The sequence below is a fragment of the Colobus angolensis genome, unplaced genomic scaffold, assembly GCF_000951035.1.
Source record: "Colobus angolensis palliatus isolate OR3802 unplaced genomic scaffold, Cang.pa_1.0 Scaffold479, whole genome shotgun sequence".
Taxonomy (NCBI): Eukaryota; Metazoa; Chordata; class Mammalia; order Primates; family Cercopithecidae; genus Colobus; species Colobus angolensis.
In genome coordinates, this window is record NW_012118254.1 from 932292 (window position 1) to 949352 (window position 17061).

At 39.0% G+C, this 17061-nt stretch overlaps 1 protein-coding gene across 5 annotated transcripts in view; it reads right to left on the reverse strand.

Annotated features, from left to right (window-relative positions):
* Positions 1-17061, reverse strand: part of PHKA1 (phosphorylase kinase, alpha 1 (muscle)) — a 127580-nt gene that overhangs the window by 61769 nt on the left and 48750 nt on the right. For all 5 annotated transcript variants that reach the window (XM_011958905.1, XM_011958904.1, XM_011958903.1 and 2 more), the window contains exons 9-14: positions 15256-15309; positions 13790-13912; positions 11702-11797; positions 10811-10918; positions 8630-8708; positions 2598-2732 (exon numbers count right to left, since the gene is read on the reverse strand). In XM_011958905.1, the coding sequence (XP_011814295.1) occupies positions 2598-2732; positions 8630-8708; positions 10811-10918; positions 11702-11797; positions 13790-13912; positions 15256-15309 (595 nt within the window). The remainder of the gene's footprint in view (positions 1-2597; positions 2733-8629; positions 8709-10810; positions 10919-11701; positions 11798-13789; positions 13913-15255; positions 15310-17061) is intronic.

The window sequence follows — 17061 nt, forward strand, 5'->3', positions numbered from 1 at the left end:
GAATTTTGAACAATCACTCATCTGACTGATAAGTCATTAAATGTTGCCTTATCTATCACGCTTTTCCTGACTTCCCTTCCACGCTTTGCCTGATTTCCCCAGGCAAATCTATCCCCTTTCTTCTGTATTTCATATGTAACACCATGGTCATAGCATTTATAAGATTGTACTGTGATTATTTAGCTGCATGGCTATGTCTTCCATAGCATCTAGCCCAGTGCCTGGTACATAATAAGTGAGCAATAAATGCTTATGAATGAATGAATGGAGCAAATGAAAGAACATATCAGGAAGATAAATGTCCACTTGTCACTTGAGTCCCTGGAATGTTTGATCATTCATTTAGTTTTTATTTCCTTTGGCTAGAAAACAAGAACTTAGTAAGAGGCCCAAGATGGAGTCTAGGTTTTGAAAAAGTAAATAGTAAGGAGATTGCTTCTGTTTGTTGGAGAGACCTGATGTGAGGCAGGCAGATTCCAGAAATGATGGCCCAGAGCTTAGAATTACTTGTTTCCCAGTAAGATATGCCAATTTAGAATAATAGATGCAATGAAGCAATGGGTAAAATTAACCTATTAACTTTTGAGTGAGAGCCAGAGAATCAGGTCAAAGTCACCAACAGGACTTGCATAAACCCAGAATTGTAGAGACTTCTAAGAGTTACAAACAAGGTGACTGTAAGATCAACTAGTACTCAGGTGGGTAAGATGTTGGCTAAATAGGGAAATACCTTCCTTACCTCAAGTGATTTAGTGCTAGTGGACTAGTATCTAGAGACTAGAAGTGCATTATAGGTCTGGGGCTATAGGGAATGGCCAAAAAATAAAAACAGGAAGCAGGTTCTGGGAAGGGGTGAGGTATGCATCCCACCTAGCAAAGCATCCACCCAAATCGGCCTCAGAAGTTTCAGAGCCTTGACTTGGTATTCACCTCAGTTAGGGTTGAGTAAATAGAGGGAACCAGGAGTATTTTATAATATTCAAGCTAATTTGTGGCTAGATTTTAGAAATTTATTAGGATCTGAGACTTATTTAATAAATTTGTTAATTTCTATGTGTATATATTTTAGGTTTTCATTATCTTTTTAAAGCAAAGTTTCTTTAGAAAATTCTAACCATGTTATATTTGAACTTTTAGGAAAGGGACATTCCTACATCATAGTTAGGATGGAAGAAAGAAATCCATATACTCCTAAAGCCAGATGCAAATGTTAATAGCTCTGGAATGCAAGGAGTTCAAGCCTTGTTGGCATTAAATACAGGTTCCTAGAGACAGACAAAAGTCAGCTCTAACTCTTGGTCCTTTCCTCCTTGGTTGATGCCCTCTCAATTTAGACAAAGAAATTAGGTGACTGGAGTTAAGTGCCAGTAAAAAGGGAAGGAGGCTGGTTTTCAGCTGGGAATACTTGCCTTACTTGCCTTAACTCTAATTACAAACATACCATTCTTGGGTGATGATTAAAAAGTACACACACACAGACACACACACACACACACACACGCACATATACAAACTAACTTCTGGGTTTGTAAGTGGCAATCCACTATCTAAGAGCCAATCTTTTACAAATCTACTCTCTTGTAGTTTAAGATTGTATTACTTTTCTATTGGTTCTGTAACAAATTACCACAAACTTGGTGGCTTAAACAACACGGATTTATACTTCTACAGTTCTTGGCATCACGAGTCCAAAATGAGTATTATGGAACTAAAATCAAAATCAAAGTGTCAGCAGGGTTGATTCCTTCTGGAGGCTCCAGGGAAGAATCCATTCCTTGCCTCTTCCAGCTTCTAGATGATGTGGGAATTCCTTGGCTCACAGCCTTATCACTTTAATCTCTTGCTTCTGTTGTCACATCTCCTACTTTTATAGTCTGGTCTTCCTCTGATTCCCTTTTATAAGGACACTTGTGATTACATTTAGGGACCACCTGGGTAATCCAGGCTAATCTCCCTATCTCAAATAAGTCTGTTTTGCCATATAAGGTAAGGCTTATAGGTTCCAGGAATTGAGACTTGGATATCTTTGGGGAGTCATTATTCAGTCTTCCACAAGAGTAGTTTAGAATTTCTTTTAGATAACAATATAGTAATTTGTTTAATGCAAAAAGTCTATCACTAAGTTTAATATGTGAATTAATTAAAAAATAAGTACTAATTAAAAATAAGTACTAATTAAAAGTATTATATTAAGGAATCTTTTATATTACGAACTAGTTCATTAAATGACAAAGTATGAAAGACCTAAAAACAAGTTCCTTGGCTATCATTCCATATAAAATAAGCAAGTATTTGAAAAAGAGGTACAGGTTCCAAGAAAGGAGAGAACATGTTATTTAAGCACACACTTGGAATAAAGATACAATATTGGCTGATAATAGTCATGCCTTATGTATCCAAAGGGTTCATAAAACACACCTAAAATTATCAGGCCTGCTCAGAATAGAGAAGCTAAGAAACTTGGATTCTAGAGACTCTAAATTCCTTCTCAGCTCCAGCTTAATAAAGCAATACAAAATCATGAAGAATGCAAAAGGATGGAAGCCAGCCTGTATCGAATAATGCTTTGATTCTAGCAGCCTGGCCAATCTCCTTACCTAGGCTGGAATAAATGTGGCTGAGAATACGAGCTGGTTGTACTCTGATGGGGTATACCTCAGCAATGGTCTCCACGTCAATTCCCTTGTCCTTCAAAATGGCCTTGATTTCTTCTGTTTCAGCTACAATGGAGACTATAGGAGACAAAGAAGATAAGGTCACCAGAAAATTTTATTTCAATAGCAACTTAAAAATCTCTCAAGTTATATAATTTCTTTTGAAGAGAAAAAAAGGAAATGGGAGGAAATGAACAGTTATTGAGGGACTTTGATAAAATAAGTGTCATGCTAAATAATATTATCTAAAACGAAAAGATCTCAAGACTAGAGCATTAATTTTTGCTTTTTGGCTAAATATGTATGTGCTCCTAGAGAATACCACACTCTCTTTATATCTAAGATTCCATGTTTAAATGGGGGAAAATCCATCATGAGGTTTGGTAGAGCTTTGGTAAAAACTGACTCCCCGAGTTCTTTCATATCAGTACACCTAAGGTCAGAGCCAGGTATGTGGGGGTAATAAAGAACATCCTAATGACAGGAGTTGCCTATAGCTAGAGAAGGATAGAAGGCATGGTGAATTGGGGATAACAATTTGAGCCATCAACATATAGAATTGTATGTTTTTTAGGCGGCAGGTAGGGGGCGCTGGGGAGAGATGGGGATGATACTTCTCTAGATTCAGAGCCTACCAAACCTGGACAACTCCCTTTTCTTCCTCTTATACTCCTGTCACTGAAGTAGGAAGCCCAACTACAAGAGACGAGGCTAGGCCAGCTTCCTGATTCTTCTTTTCACTTTCCCTCTATGAAACAGATACCCGGCTGGGGGCCAGTAATCCAACTGAGGCTTTAGCTGTCTTGACACTAAGCACCAGTGGCAAATGTGCCCTCTACTGCTCCTCTAGTGCTGGGAGATGTGATGGATTGTTCACAGGAAAAAGAATGCACTGCTTGGTTCATCCTAGCTTACCATTATTTTCTACATTGAGTTTTTGAAGCAAAGTCTTAGTTAACAAAGTGCTACTTTGCCTTCCTTTGTCATTATCCTTTATATATTTTTCTATCTTGGAAACCTCATGCTAATGGGCTGCTGTTGTCTGGGCCAGGATAGCAGGATATGTCGATCACAGAGTCCCCTGGACATAATACCATCTTGATTACTTGTAACTGAAAAAATGAAAATAAAAGAGATTCTTCAGGGAAAAATGTGCTGAGGAAGAACAATAAGGGGCTAAGGACAGTTCAGGAAAAAACACATGGCAATCCATTCATTCATTAGTAAACATTTATTAAGTACCTCAATGGATGAGGTACTATGCTAGTCACTAGGGATATAGAAATGGATAAATTAGTCTTTCCCTCAAGGAGCGCACATTGTAACAGAAGTGGCATACACATGGACTGTAAAATGACCTGCTAGGTAAATAGAGATAAGTGCACAAAACTTTATGAGATCATCCAGGAGTGACAGCTAGGTAGTATGGGGTTGGGAGGAGGGGTATCAGGAAAAGCTTCTGAAAAGAGTTGATGCCTACACTGAGTTTGAAAGAATGAATAAGTTAGCTAGGAGAAACAAGGGATTAGGAAGGGTATAGCCATTCTAGGAAGAGGGTCCAGAATGAACTTATCAAGCACAGAGTTGAAAAGAAGCATGGCTGCATATAGGGAGGTGGGAAGAACCATATACACTTCAATATTGCTGTAGCATAGTATACCTTGCATAGTGGCAAAAAAAATGGATCTGGAAAGATAGACAGGGGTTAGAGCATCATGAAGGGCATGTGTATCACTTGAAGGATTTTGTATTTCATCTTTTGGCCATGCTTTCCAAACTGCTTTCTACTGAGCCTCAGGATTCTTCAGGGGAATTGGTTGTACGAGTACAGGGGACTGAAGGACAGTCAAGAAAACAATACTCTGGGGCCCCAGGAGTGCCTTCAACCCAAGCAACTAATTTTTTTGTTTTATAAAATATTTAGAAAATTCATATTGAGTGCCTCTTATGTGCTAGGCACTGCCATATGTTAAGGACATGATCCCTACATGGAAAAAATAAGATGGCTATAGAGTCCTGCTAGAGGCCTGAATAGAAGTTAACCTGCAACAGGATATGGTAAAAGTAAGGAAGAAATTGTTCCAGACAGAAGAAATAGCATGGGCAAAGGCTCAAGGGAACAGAAAACAAGGCAGAGCTAGGAATTATAAAAAGCCCTTTATAACAGAAACATGTAGTATAAAGGGGTGATGATGAAAAATGAAGCTGGAGATGGGGTCAGGGGCTAGATCTAAAGGGCCTTATAAGTCATATTAAGGAGACTGCCAATGGGAAGCCCTTGTTGAGGTATAATCAGAGGAATACCATATTAATACCTGTACCTTAAAAATAGTGCATTCAGATTGATAGAGAAGAAACTGACAGACTATAGTGAAGACAGACAGACCAGCTAAAAAGCTACTATAGGGCCGGGCACTGTGGCTCACGCCTGTAATCTCAGCACTTTGGGAGGCCGAAGTGGGTGGATCACCTGAGGTCAGAAGTTCGAGACCAGCCTGGCCAACATGGTGAAACTCCGTTTCCACTAAAAATTAAAAAACTAGCCAGGTGTGGAGGTACGTGCCTGTAATCCCAGCTGCTCCAGAGGCTGAGGCAGGAGAATCGCTTGAACCCGGGAGGCAGAGGTTGCAGTGAGCCAAGATCGTGCCACTGCACTCCAGCCTAGGTGACAGAGTGAGACTCCATCTCAAAAAAAAAAAAAAAAAGTTACTACAGTAATGTAAGGAAGAGATGGTGATTACCTCCATTAGGATCAAGATACTGGTACTGGAGAAAACTGGATCGATCTCAGAATTATTTAGGAAATAAAGCAGCCAGAACTTGTTAACTGTTGAATGTAGGAGATGAGAGAGAGGAAGATATCAAGGATTCCCGAACTGGGAGGATGGTGTGTCATTTAATGACACAGGCATATAGGAGGAAAAGCAGGTATGGGTGATGTAGTACTAGGAGGGTATAGCTGAATAATTTTAGACATGTTGAATAAATTTACAGAGCAAGTGAGACACCCAAGTGAGGGTATCTTAAAGGAAGCTGATACAGATTCAGAACTCATTAGCATAGAAAGAGATGAGATGGGTCAAGGAGAATATATAGAGAAGAGGAGAAGCGGACTTAGAATATAACCTTGGAAAATACCAACATAAAAGACATGGGCAAATGAAGAAAAGCCTGGGGTGAAGTGGAGGAGTTCTTACATCATGACTTATATTTTCTCTATGGTATAGGAGGTGAGATCATCTTCTGGGAGTGAGGGAAGAAGTAAGAAGGTGGAAAGAGGGAAAAGGGAAAAGGTTGGAATAGGAGGAGGCTGAGGAACAGAAATAAATATTTAGAGAAGCAAGAGCAGTGGGCTAAGGACAGAATTCTCAGAAATACCAATAGTTAGGGGGCAAAGAAGAAGAGGAAGACCAGAATGAGACAGAAATGTGCTTAATCTAGGTTGAAGGAGATTCAAGAGAGTATGGCATCGTAGAAGATACGGGATACAGATTAAATACTCCAGTAAGACGCAGATTAAAAAGTACCTTCCAAATTTGGCAATACAAAGGTCACTGGTAATTTTAGCAAGATTGTTTTCATAGTAGTAAGCCAGACTATAAAATACTGCAGAATAAAGGGAATATAAAAAAGTGGAAGTTTGGATGAGAAAGAAAGAAGCTATATAGTGTAACTAGAGGGAGATGAACATGTCAGTAGACTAAACAAAATAGAACCAACAGAATGGGAGAGTTTGAGGATTCCAGGAAAGAGCAAGTTTCTAGAGAAGGCTGGGGAAGAAGATAATGATCAAACATCAGAAGGAAGACTTGTCCTTGAATAGAAGAAACCCTTTTTCTCAGATTGCAGAAAATGAGGCAAGGATAGGTAAGACTGTAGGGGTGGGGAGGGCTGAGACACTGACAAAGATCAGAATATTATCAGGCATGAAGCAGCAGGCCAAGAATTAGGCTGAAAAAAGAGGTGGGGATTGAAAACAGAGAAGGTGTGGAATAGTGGTTGAGAAGTATGAAAATGCTGACTTATTAATAAGAACAAGGATGAACAGGAGGCACTGTAAACCTAGCTGAGCTGGAGACCATGATTTCCAGTGCCACCACTCTGCTCATTTGTGTGTGTGTTTTTTTCCCCAATAGCTTTTTAGCAGGCTAGGTATAGGACCAGAAAATGCAGACTGTAACACTGACCTAGGGCTGTGATTTTTCTAGTGGGTGTAATAGAAGTATGGTGCATTGGTGACTGGGAAATTTAGATGAACAACCATGAGGTAGAAAAGGGTAAACTAGGGGAAAATAGAAACAAGGGTAATGGGAAGAAAAAGAAAGTTGAAATAATGTTATGACTATGATCACAGAGTAGAATATTGGAATTTCAGATATCTGAAGTGAAAGAGCCCTCAAGTTTGGTCCTTTGAGTGGATGGCTAAAAGTATAGGTAGAAGGAAAGGTCACTAGAGTTATGGATATCCAGAACTTTGAGACTGAAGTATTAGACTGCACTGACATCAATGCCAAAATCTAGTTCTATGGCAGGATTTGGAGAGGAAGAGGAAGGCTGTAGCCAAGCCTCAAAGTCTTCAAAGAATGAATTAGAGCAACCAGGAGATCAACAAAGACAGGTGGAATAAACCTCAAAGGAGAGCAAGATCTCTCATGGGAAGGGAAGAGTAATGACTTTTACATAATGTTTGCTATATATATTGTTAAGCAAGAACTACCTGTATGACCACATGGGATGCCAAGTATAAGAAAATTTAGAAAACGCACGAGATTATTTTCCATATAGAACCAACCCCAAAGTCAAGTGATTGGAGACATTTCAAAGGAGTTTCACAACACCACATTGGATTGTGATGTTAGAGTAAAAAATTACCTCAAGTCTTCTACTCTAAGAGACAAGAATAATGGTGATATCATTGAGAGAAATAAGAAAGGTAGAAGGATTTGCATTTCTTAGGAGAGGAAAAGGTTGGGATGGAGACAAAAGAGGTCAGTTTTGTGTTTGAAGTGTAAATGGTAGAGAGGTTTTATAGATATTGGGACTAGAATTTTTAACATGTTTATAGAACTCAGCCTAGTGTTTTGCAGAAAGTAAATGTCCCAAATTTAAGTGGATTGTTAGGAATAAAAACAAAGGTTTGGAGTATTCTCCAAAGAGGTAATAGTTGGGGCCATGGAAGCAAATTTACTATGAAGGAGGCAGGCTTGGCTAACTAATACAGAGTATAAATACAGAAAGCTAACTAATACAGAGTATAAATACAGAAAGACAAGAGTATAAGATTAAGTGCAGCTGGGCGCAGTGGCTCATGCCTGTAATCCCAGCACTTTGGGAGGCTGAGGCAGGCAGATCACGAGGTCAGGAGTTCGAGACCAGCCTGACCAACATGGTGAAATCCCGTTTCTACTAAAAATACAAAAACTAGCTGGGGTTGGTGCTACGTGACTGTGATCCCAGATACTCAGGAGGCTGAGGCAGGAGAATTGCTTGAACCCAGGAGGTAGAGGTTGCAGTGAGCCGAGATTGTGCCACTGCATTCCAGCCTGGGTGACAGAGCAAGACTCCATCTCAAAAAAAAAAAAAAAAAAAAAAAAAACTAAGTGCAGAACCATTAGAAGGATACATAAAGAAAGAAGTACAGTAGAAATAGCACAGAAGGAGTGGTCAGAGAAAAAGCAGAGATAACCAGGAGGCTAAAATGTTATGACAATGAAAAGAAAATAATTTCCAGACATAAGGAGTGGTTAAGAGTGTCAAATAATATTTTGCAGTCCCCTGACATAGCATGTCATTCATTTGTTTATTATTAAGATTACCAGCATTTTGAAACCAAACTGAATCAAGTTCCTTATATACTTTTTGAATCTTAATGAAGTGCAAGATATAGAATAGTCATAATTTACTAGCCTAAAGATTTCTACCCCTAACCAGACCTTTAATATAAAATTTCTTCCACTGGGAGTAAGAATACATACCTTGAACCACAACATCTGGCTTTGGTACAGTAGAAAACCTGCGATTCAGGGGATCAATTTCTCCAGGGGCTAAAAATCCCTAAAGAAAAACCATAAAAAGACAGATTATTAAGTCTCAAAAGAGAAGCTAATATTGGAGGGAAAACAACATCCCTATGCCCATAACTTTGCACCATAACATTCAAGAGACAGGTGTAGAAAGGAAACAAATGCCTTTACTGTATGAAAATGTTTGAACTCCCAAACTCACACCAAAATTCATTTTATCTAGAGTTAATTTCTATTGGCTGCCACAAATCCTTTTTTAGGTAGGGAATAAATATGTATGGTATAATTTTTTTTTTTTGAGACAGGGTCTTTCTCTGTCACCCAAGCTGGAGTGCAGTGGTGCAATCATGGCTCACTGCAGTTATGACCTCCTGGGCTCACGTAATCCTCCCACTTCAGCCTCCCAAGTAGCTAGGACTACAGGTGTGTGCCACCACACCTGGCTAATTAGTTTATTCACGGAGACAAGGCCTCACTTATGTTGCCCAGGCTGGTTTCAAACTCCTGGACTCAAGCAAACCTCCCACTTTGGCCTCCGAAAGTGGTGGGGTTATAAGCGTGAGCCACTGCACCCACCTGGGTATAAATTATAAATAAACAGAATGTTTTCTGGTTATTCCTCTATCTTCTCTGGATATACATATGATTAGACGATTAGATCACAAAGCTTATCAGTAATTTAAGCCATTAGTCCTGCTGTATTCTCATTTGTTCATGTATCTGCTATGCCTTCCGTACATCAGAAATCTTTTGACTTGAGTTTCTGCCCTTTATGAAATGGGATGAACTCGCCTATTTTTTCCTCAAGAATACAAATCACTGGCCGGGCGTGGTGGCTCATGCCTATAATCCCAGCACTTTGGGAGGCTGAGGCAGGCGGATCACCTGAGGTTGGACGTTCGAGACCAGCCTGACCAACATGGAGAAATCCCGTCTCTACTGAAAATACAAAATTAGCCAGGCATGGTGGTGCATGCATGTAATCCCAGCTACTCGGGAGGCCAAGGCAGGAGAACCATTTGAACCTGGGAGGCGGAGGTTGTGGTGAGCCAAGATCGCGCCATTGCATTCCAGCTTGGGCAACAAGAGCGAAACTTCATCTCAAAAAATAAAATAAATTAAAATAAATTTTTAAAAAGGAAAAAAAAAGAATACCAATCACTGTGGCATTCTTTTTATCAATGCGGCATTCTTTTTATCAATGCATTTATTTTATTTTAATTGAACAACAAAGTTACCAGGTAAGGATTATTTAAACAAACCATTCTGCCCACTTTTGCTGGATTCATTTAGTAATGTCGACTAAGAGTAATCAAACAGCCATGGTCACAGACACACAAGAAAAATGAACAAAACAGCTGCAAAAATCAGTGGTTATACATAAACAGGTCAAAGAGTATCTCAGATAGGATAGTTAAGTCCCACTCTTGATCCTCTAGGAGCCTGGGTTATATCTTATCAAAATAACATAGAGTGGGGAAGTAGACTTGCCAGATGATATGAAAATCTTCTGAGAAACAGAATGCCTCTGTGCAGGCTCAAAATGTCACAAAGAAGGTGGACACAAAGTCAGAAACTCCCAAATGCCTCATTAAGGGCAATCTCAACAGAATCTGATATAAGGAACATTTAGAGAGCCCCTTAACAAAAAACAAACAAATGTAAAAACCCAAGCAAACAAAAAAAAAAAGCCATGATGTTCCTAATCACTTATCATGGCACCTAAATATATCAGTTAATTCAGTTAAAGAATGAAACATTATGTTGCTTGGAAACATTAGCACTTAATCCATTATCAGTAATTAACTAGCTAAGCACAAATGCATCTGTTAGTCACCAGGCAGGGCACTGAGGGGAGTTTTGAAAGGGATAGATCTGGGGCCTGAGCAGCTCCAAATACAGTGCCAAAGTAGGGAGTCCTGGGCAGCATGAGGGACATGGTTGCCAGGGAGCAAGAGCTTTTTGTGAGGGTTGGCTATGCTCCCTACTCTGAAGATCTGGAGGAAAACTGTAATTAACGCAAAGTGCAAAAGGCAGAAGACATCCTTCAGATTTAATGAGCTACTTAAAAATCTGATTATTATGGTGACTTAAGGCAGAAATAAGTGGGACAGCCTTGAGGATTCCTCTTACCTCTGCCATCAAGCTTCCTAAAATGTATAGAGACTGACCCCACATGTGAGGCAATTTCCCCATGGGGACTCGGTCCACAGTGTGAGGATTCTGATATTCTTCATCGACCTAAAAGAAAAGATAAAGAGGCCAGATGAGGAATAATAGAAGGTTTAAGATACTGGATAATAAAAAGGCAGACTGGATTGTAATTTATACCCTATATAGCTACATATGCAATGCACTGAAAAGTGAAGCACTATCACTATAATCTAGGGCAGTGCTCCCCAACTGTGATGTGCATATAGATAACCTGAGGATCTTGTTAAAATGCAGATTCTGATTGAGTGGGGATGAGGTAGGGCCTGAAATCTATTTCTAACAAGCTCTCAGGTGGTGCTGCTGATGTTGCTGGGAGCTTATTCTATTCATTCTCACTGGAATGGAAGACTATTCTCTCCCATGTCTAATGCTCTTTTGCAGTGGAGAAGAGGAACAATGTTACACCCGACTGGCATTTTGGGGAAATGACAGTCTGAAAACAAGACATATTCATTTTCCAAGCCTGACCTATTAAAACAGTCCTGGATTACTGGCCTAAAAGCAGAGAATACCAAATCTTGAAAGTCCACGCAGAACATCATCATAGTTTTTAATAGTGATCTCTACATCATTCTCAAGATTCAGGTTTGGTCTTGTCCTTGTTTCACTGTGCAACAGTACTATCATGAGACTGTTTTAAAATTTTTATTTTTAAAGGAATAAAATCATACTTATGTTGTCCTATACCTAAAGACAAGCTTTCAGAACAATAAAATAAGATGAAAAATTATTTGACTCAAATGAGGTAGTCTTATCAAGGTACTGCCCCTCTTCTCCATCAGCTATATGTTATGGCACTGTCTGACTCACCCTGTCAGGAGGAACACTGTACAGCTCTGGCAGAAGTGGGACTCCATTTTTGCCCTTGATGAGAACTGCTTCAAGAGCCTCTCTATACTCTTGAACCTGCAGATAAAAGAAAGGCAGGAAAAAAAAGACTTATAGAGAGTCCCTTTGGGGACCCAGGAGAAGACTATAGACAAAGAAGGTCACATTGAAAAGAAGCTAATTCACCCAGTAAAATAGAAAGGAAAGGGTATTTACTAAATGCTCGTTATAGGCCAAATATTATGCTCGGAGTTTTGCATACTTTAATGCATTTAACTTTAAAAACTATCCTAGGAACTATGTGTAATTAAGGCCTTTTTACAGGGAAATTGTCTCAAAGAGGTTGTAAATTTGTGGAAGATCAGAGCAAGTACACAGTTGAGTCCAGGGTGTAGCCATGGCAGTCTGCTTCCAAAGGCCTGTCTCGTTCCACTATGTATTTCTTAAGTACAGCTTCTAGATTTGAGGACGTATTGTCTTAAAATTGCAGTTTTACCTGCCAAATTAGGTTCTATTACGGTCAAGTTTATGTTCTGTGCTTAACCATTTGCTAAAGCTTAGCAATATATAAAATGTAAAAAAAAAAAACAAATCAAAAAACAAAAAACCAAAACTGTAATTTATGATGGAAAAAAAATATAGTCAGTTCTGCTATAATACTTCGTAAACAAATTTGTTCCAATGCTTCCCATATATTGGGGGAAAATTTGAGTATAACATGAGTTTCATGTTTGGTTATGCACAATTTCATACTGAGAATGTACTCAACTGAACTGGACCGTGTAAGAATACACAAAACACACATGCATACATTTCAGGAGAACAATGAACTGTACCCATTCACATCTGTTGTTACTCCTTTCTGTCCAATTTCAGGTAACACGCCTTTCACCACTACTGAACTTACAAGTTGCAATCCTCTAATGGCCATCCTGGATATGCAGCCACATGCTTTCCCCTCTCTTCAGTTTTCTACCTCTTTCCTCTCAGCCTTTTAAAAAATTTTTCCCCTCTGTTTTATGCTCTTTTTCTTTGTTTTCTCTCACTCTTTTTAATCCCACTTTTGTTCTCTTCCTCTTGCACATTCTGTAGTGGGCATGAGAGCTAGGTGGGTGAGCTGGTGAGAACTTGGGTACACACTTGCACAAGCAAACTTTGGGTCTTTTTTAAGGTGAAAGTCCTGTAACTATTGTGGCATTTAGGTATTTCTTTACTATTTACCATGTATAAAGCCATGATACCATTATTTTTATTAGGTTCCTATCATTTTGTATGTGTTACATTTTATGTGCTGCACTCCTTACCCCATTTTCTCACAAGCCCTGTAGTTTTTATTTTTTAAATATGCATAGCATGGTGATTTTTAAAGAATGCATATGGTCTGGGTGTGGTGGCTCATGCCTGTAATCCCAGCACTTTGAGAGGCTGAGGCAGGAGGGATAGCTTGAGCCCAGGAGTTTGAGACCAGCCTGGGCAACAAAGCGAGGCCCGTCTCTACAAAAAACAAACAAACAAAAGTAGCTGAATGTGGTGGCATGTGCCTACAGTCCAAGTGACTCAGGGGGCTGAGGTGGGAGGACTGCTTGAGCCCAGGAGATCGAAGCTGCAGTGAGCCATGATCACGCCACTACACTACAGTCTGGGCAACAGAGTGAGAGACCCTGTCTCAAAAACAACAACAACAAAAAGATTGCATATGTATCATTATAGCAGAACTGACTGTATGTTGCATTTACAGTATGTCTTTATCTGTGAAATTCAAAGACTTTTAGGAATATATTCTTTAATGAATGGTGAAAAACTATTTTCATTATGTACAGAGAAACTGAAGAAGTCAATGACAATAGTTGGGCACTAAATGGTCAGGAGTGAAACCAAATTTTTTTTAAAAAGAAGAAAAAAATAATCCAGGTCTTTTAACTCTTAGTGCCCTCAGCTAGTAGCCTGTAGGGAACAACTGTCTCTCCCCTATTAGGAAGACTTCCATCTGGACACAGGGTTGATATACTATTAGCTGTAAGAAGCTATAACAAGAACATTCAGCTGAAAACTCTTTCCCTAGCTTATTACCTGTTCTGCATTGCCACTGAAGACCCCATCAAGAATAAAGTATGTCCAGAACAATGGCCATTCACACTCAATGTTTTCAAATAGCTTCAGCTCAGCTGGTTCATAGTACAGACGATTGGGATCCTAGTAAAAACACAATAAAGTCTGTCATCACTCAGAGGTTAGATGTACATCTTTAGTTCAGAGGTATTATAACATGGGCTTTCATTACTGATTGTTTTAGAGGAGTTCAGGAAGGCAGAGCATGTGCATACTCCCTTCCCTTAGCAAGTACTCTATGATGCGACTTCTAACTAGTGGAATTGGGATAGCAATGATATCACAAGAGGGTGTATGAAGAAATAAGATTGGTTTGCAATAAAGTTGAGTTTGGTTTTATATTTGTTAAGTTTTATGTAGTAGTAGGACATACAAATAGAAACGTTTAGAAGAGCAACTAGAGATGAGGGTTTGGGAATCATCTTCATAGAGGTGATTATGAAGTACAAGTTACAGATGAGCTTTGTGAAATAGTACTAAATAAAATGAGCAAACTGCTCAAGAATGGAATCTTGGTCAACCCTCAGAGTGGGGCAAGGGAATGGCAGAAAGAGAAGAATCAGGATAGTGTAGTGGGAAAATTAAAACAGGAAAAGAATTTCAAGAGAATTTAGGACTAGGTAAAAAGTGAGGTACTATAGAGAAGTCAAGGAGAATAAGGATTCAGAAAAGGCTATTGGATTGGTCATTTAAGAGCTTATGATGATGTTTCAGAACACATAAGTTTAGTACACTGATAGGGGAAGAAGTCAAATTCAAGGCTAAAAAATAAAGTGGAAGAGAGGAAGTAGATCAGAAGAGTTTGAGCTCGATGATTTTAAAAAATCCATAATGTCTCTCAACCATCAAATCTAAGCTTTAAACAATGTTTCCATTACCAGTGAAAGTGATTCATATTGAATGTTCAATCCCTTTAATAATACTGAATTTTTCTCATTTATATTTCCAAGATGAACTTTTGACTAGTTGAATAAAAGAAACTTACCTTTTCAAAATCTAGCACTGTTTAGAACTAACCAACTACAAGAGGTGGAATGTGGGGCCAGAAAGATCTCCTGATGGAAAGATTATTCCCTTTGTAATTGTTACATATTTTGGGAGAGATACTTTGAGACAATGCAAATACCATTTCTGCATAAGTTTTCATCCACTGATTTTACCATGTATCAGTAGTTCTTTCCTGAAACTAACCAACACAAGAGGTAGAAGGACTACACCTTCCTCTATTTTACTTAATCCAGAAAGGCCTACAAATTGAGAACTTGGCAGCTAAGCCAAGTCCAACAAATATAGCAAACATCAGTTTTTATAATACTACTTAGTGATCTCTATAAGTACCATCGGTGAGGTAAATGTTTTCTCTGAATGAGGCTGCAGGTAGAAGTGGCCATTCTACCTTGGGTTCATTTTGGAGAAAAGAAACCTACCTCTTTAGGAGTTTTATATCCATCTCGTAGAAAGCGACAGCAGCCATAACGACCCTGGGAATGCAAAGAAAAGGGATCAGCAGCTTGTACACAGGTACGGCCAGGTAATTAATCAGAAATACATCCTTGCAACATCTATATGTACCACCAACCTATCACCGATAAAGACACAATGCTTAAAACCAAAAAACCTGAAATCAATCCAGCAGCAGAAACAGATTTTAGCAGTGTGATTTCAAGTGAAGGCAAAATGACAGGCTCTTCACTAAAGCAGTGTTCCTAACAGTATCTTCTCTATGGCTATCCGCCTAGGGTAAGTCTGTGACAGCCTAATTACTAATCTATGTGGTCCCATTCATAAGACACATACAGCTCATAAGACTCCATGAGCTTTTTAAAAAAATACATGTTTTTTAAATTTTGAGACAATTTTAGATTGACAGAAGAGTTGCAAAAACAGTACAGAGAATCCCAGTATTCCTATCAACCACCATTCCGTGATATTCACATCTTATATAACCATAGAAATTTGCCAAAACTGAAAAGTTAACCTTGGTGGCTAGGTATGGTGGCTCATGCCTGTAACCCCAACACTTTTGGAGGCTGAGGCGGGTGGCACCTGAGGTCAGGAGTTTGAGACCAGCCTGGCCAACGTGGTGAAACCCTATCTTTACAAAAAAATTTAAAAATTAGCCAGGCGTGGTGGCACGTGACTGTAGTCCCAGTTATTCAAGAGACTGAGGTGGGAGACTCACTTGAACCTGGGAGGCAGAGGTTGCAGTGAGCCGAGATCATGACACTATACTCCAGTCTGGGTGACAGAGTGAGACTTTGTTTAAAAAAAATATAAAAAAAAATTAACTTTGGCACGATACTATTAACCAAAGCACATAACTTATTTGGATTTCATCAGTTGTCCTTTTTTCTGTTCTAGGACCCAATTCAGGATCCCATATTGCATTCAGTTATCATGCCTCCTCAGTGTCCTCCAATCTATGACAGTTCCTCAGTCCTTCCTTGTTTTTAATGACCTTGACACTTTTGAAGAGTGTTCATCAGTTATTTTGTAGAATGCCCCTTGATTTGGTTTTGTTTGATGTTTTCTCATGATCAGATTAAGGTAATGCATATTGGGAAGGATACCACAGAGGTGATGTGCCCTTCTCAGTGCATTGTAAGAGAGAGTACATGACGTCAATATATCCTATTACTGGTGATGTTAACCCTGATCACTTGGTTAAAGTGGTGTCTGCTGAATTTCTCCACTGTAATTTTCCATTTGTAACTATTAAATATTTTGGGGGAGATACTGTGAGACTATTCAAATGTCCTCTTTCTGCTTAAGCTTTTGTCTACTGATTTTAGCATTCATCAGTTGATCTCTCCTGAAATAATTATTATTCTAGTGTTTGTCTAATGGCAATTTCGTATTTCCTTTATTCCTTTAGCATTTATTAACCGACATTCTCCTATTAGGGAGATTTGTCTTCTTTCCTATATATTCATTTTTCAGTTATTTATTTAACTGAAATAACTGAATAATGGACTTATGGATATTTCATTTATTCTCTGGGTTATAATCCAATTCTATGATAGTTCTTTTGTTGTTCAATTTTTTTCTGCTTTGGCCATTAGAAGAACTTTTCAGTTGGTTCCTGTGTCCCTTTGACACGTTCCATACTTTTCTGAGTACCTTTTTATTTTCTAGAACCATATGATACTCCAGGCTCCTCTTGTATCCTCCCTGCCCCAGTCAAATCAACCACTTCTCCAAGGAGCCCTGAGTCCTTTCATTGAGAATGACAT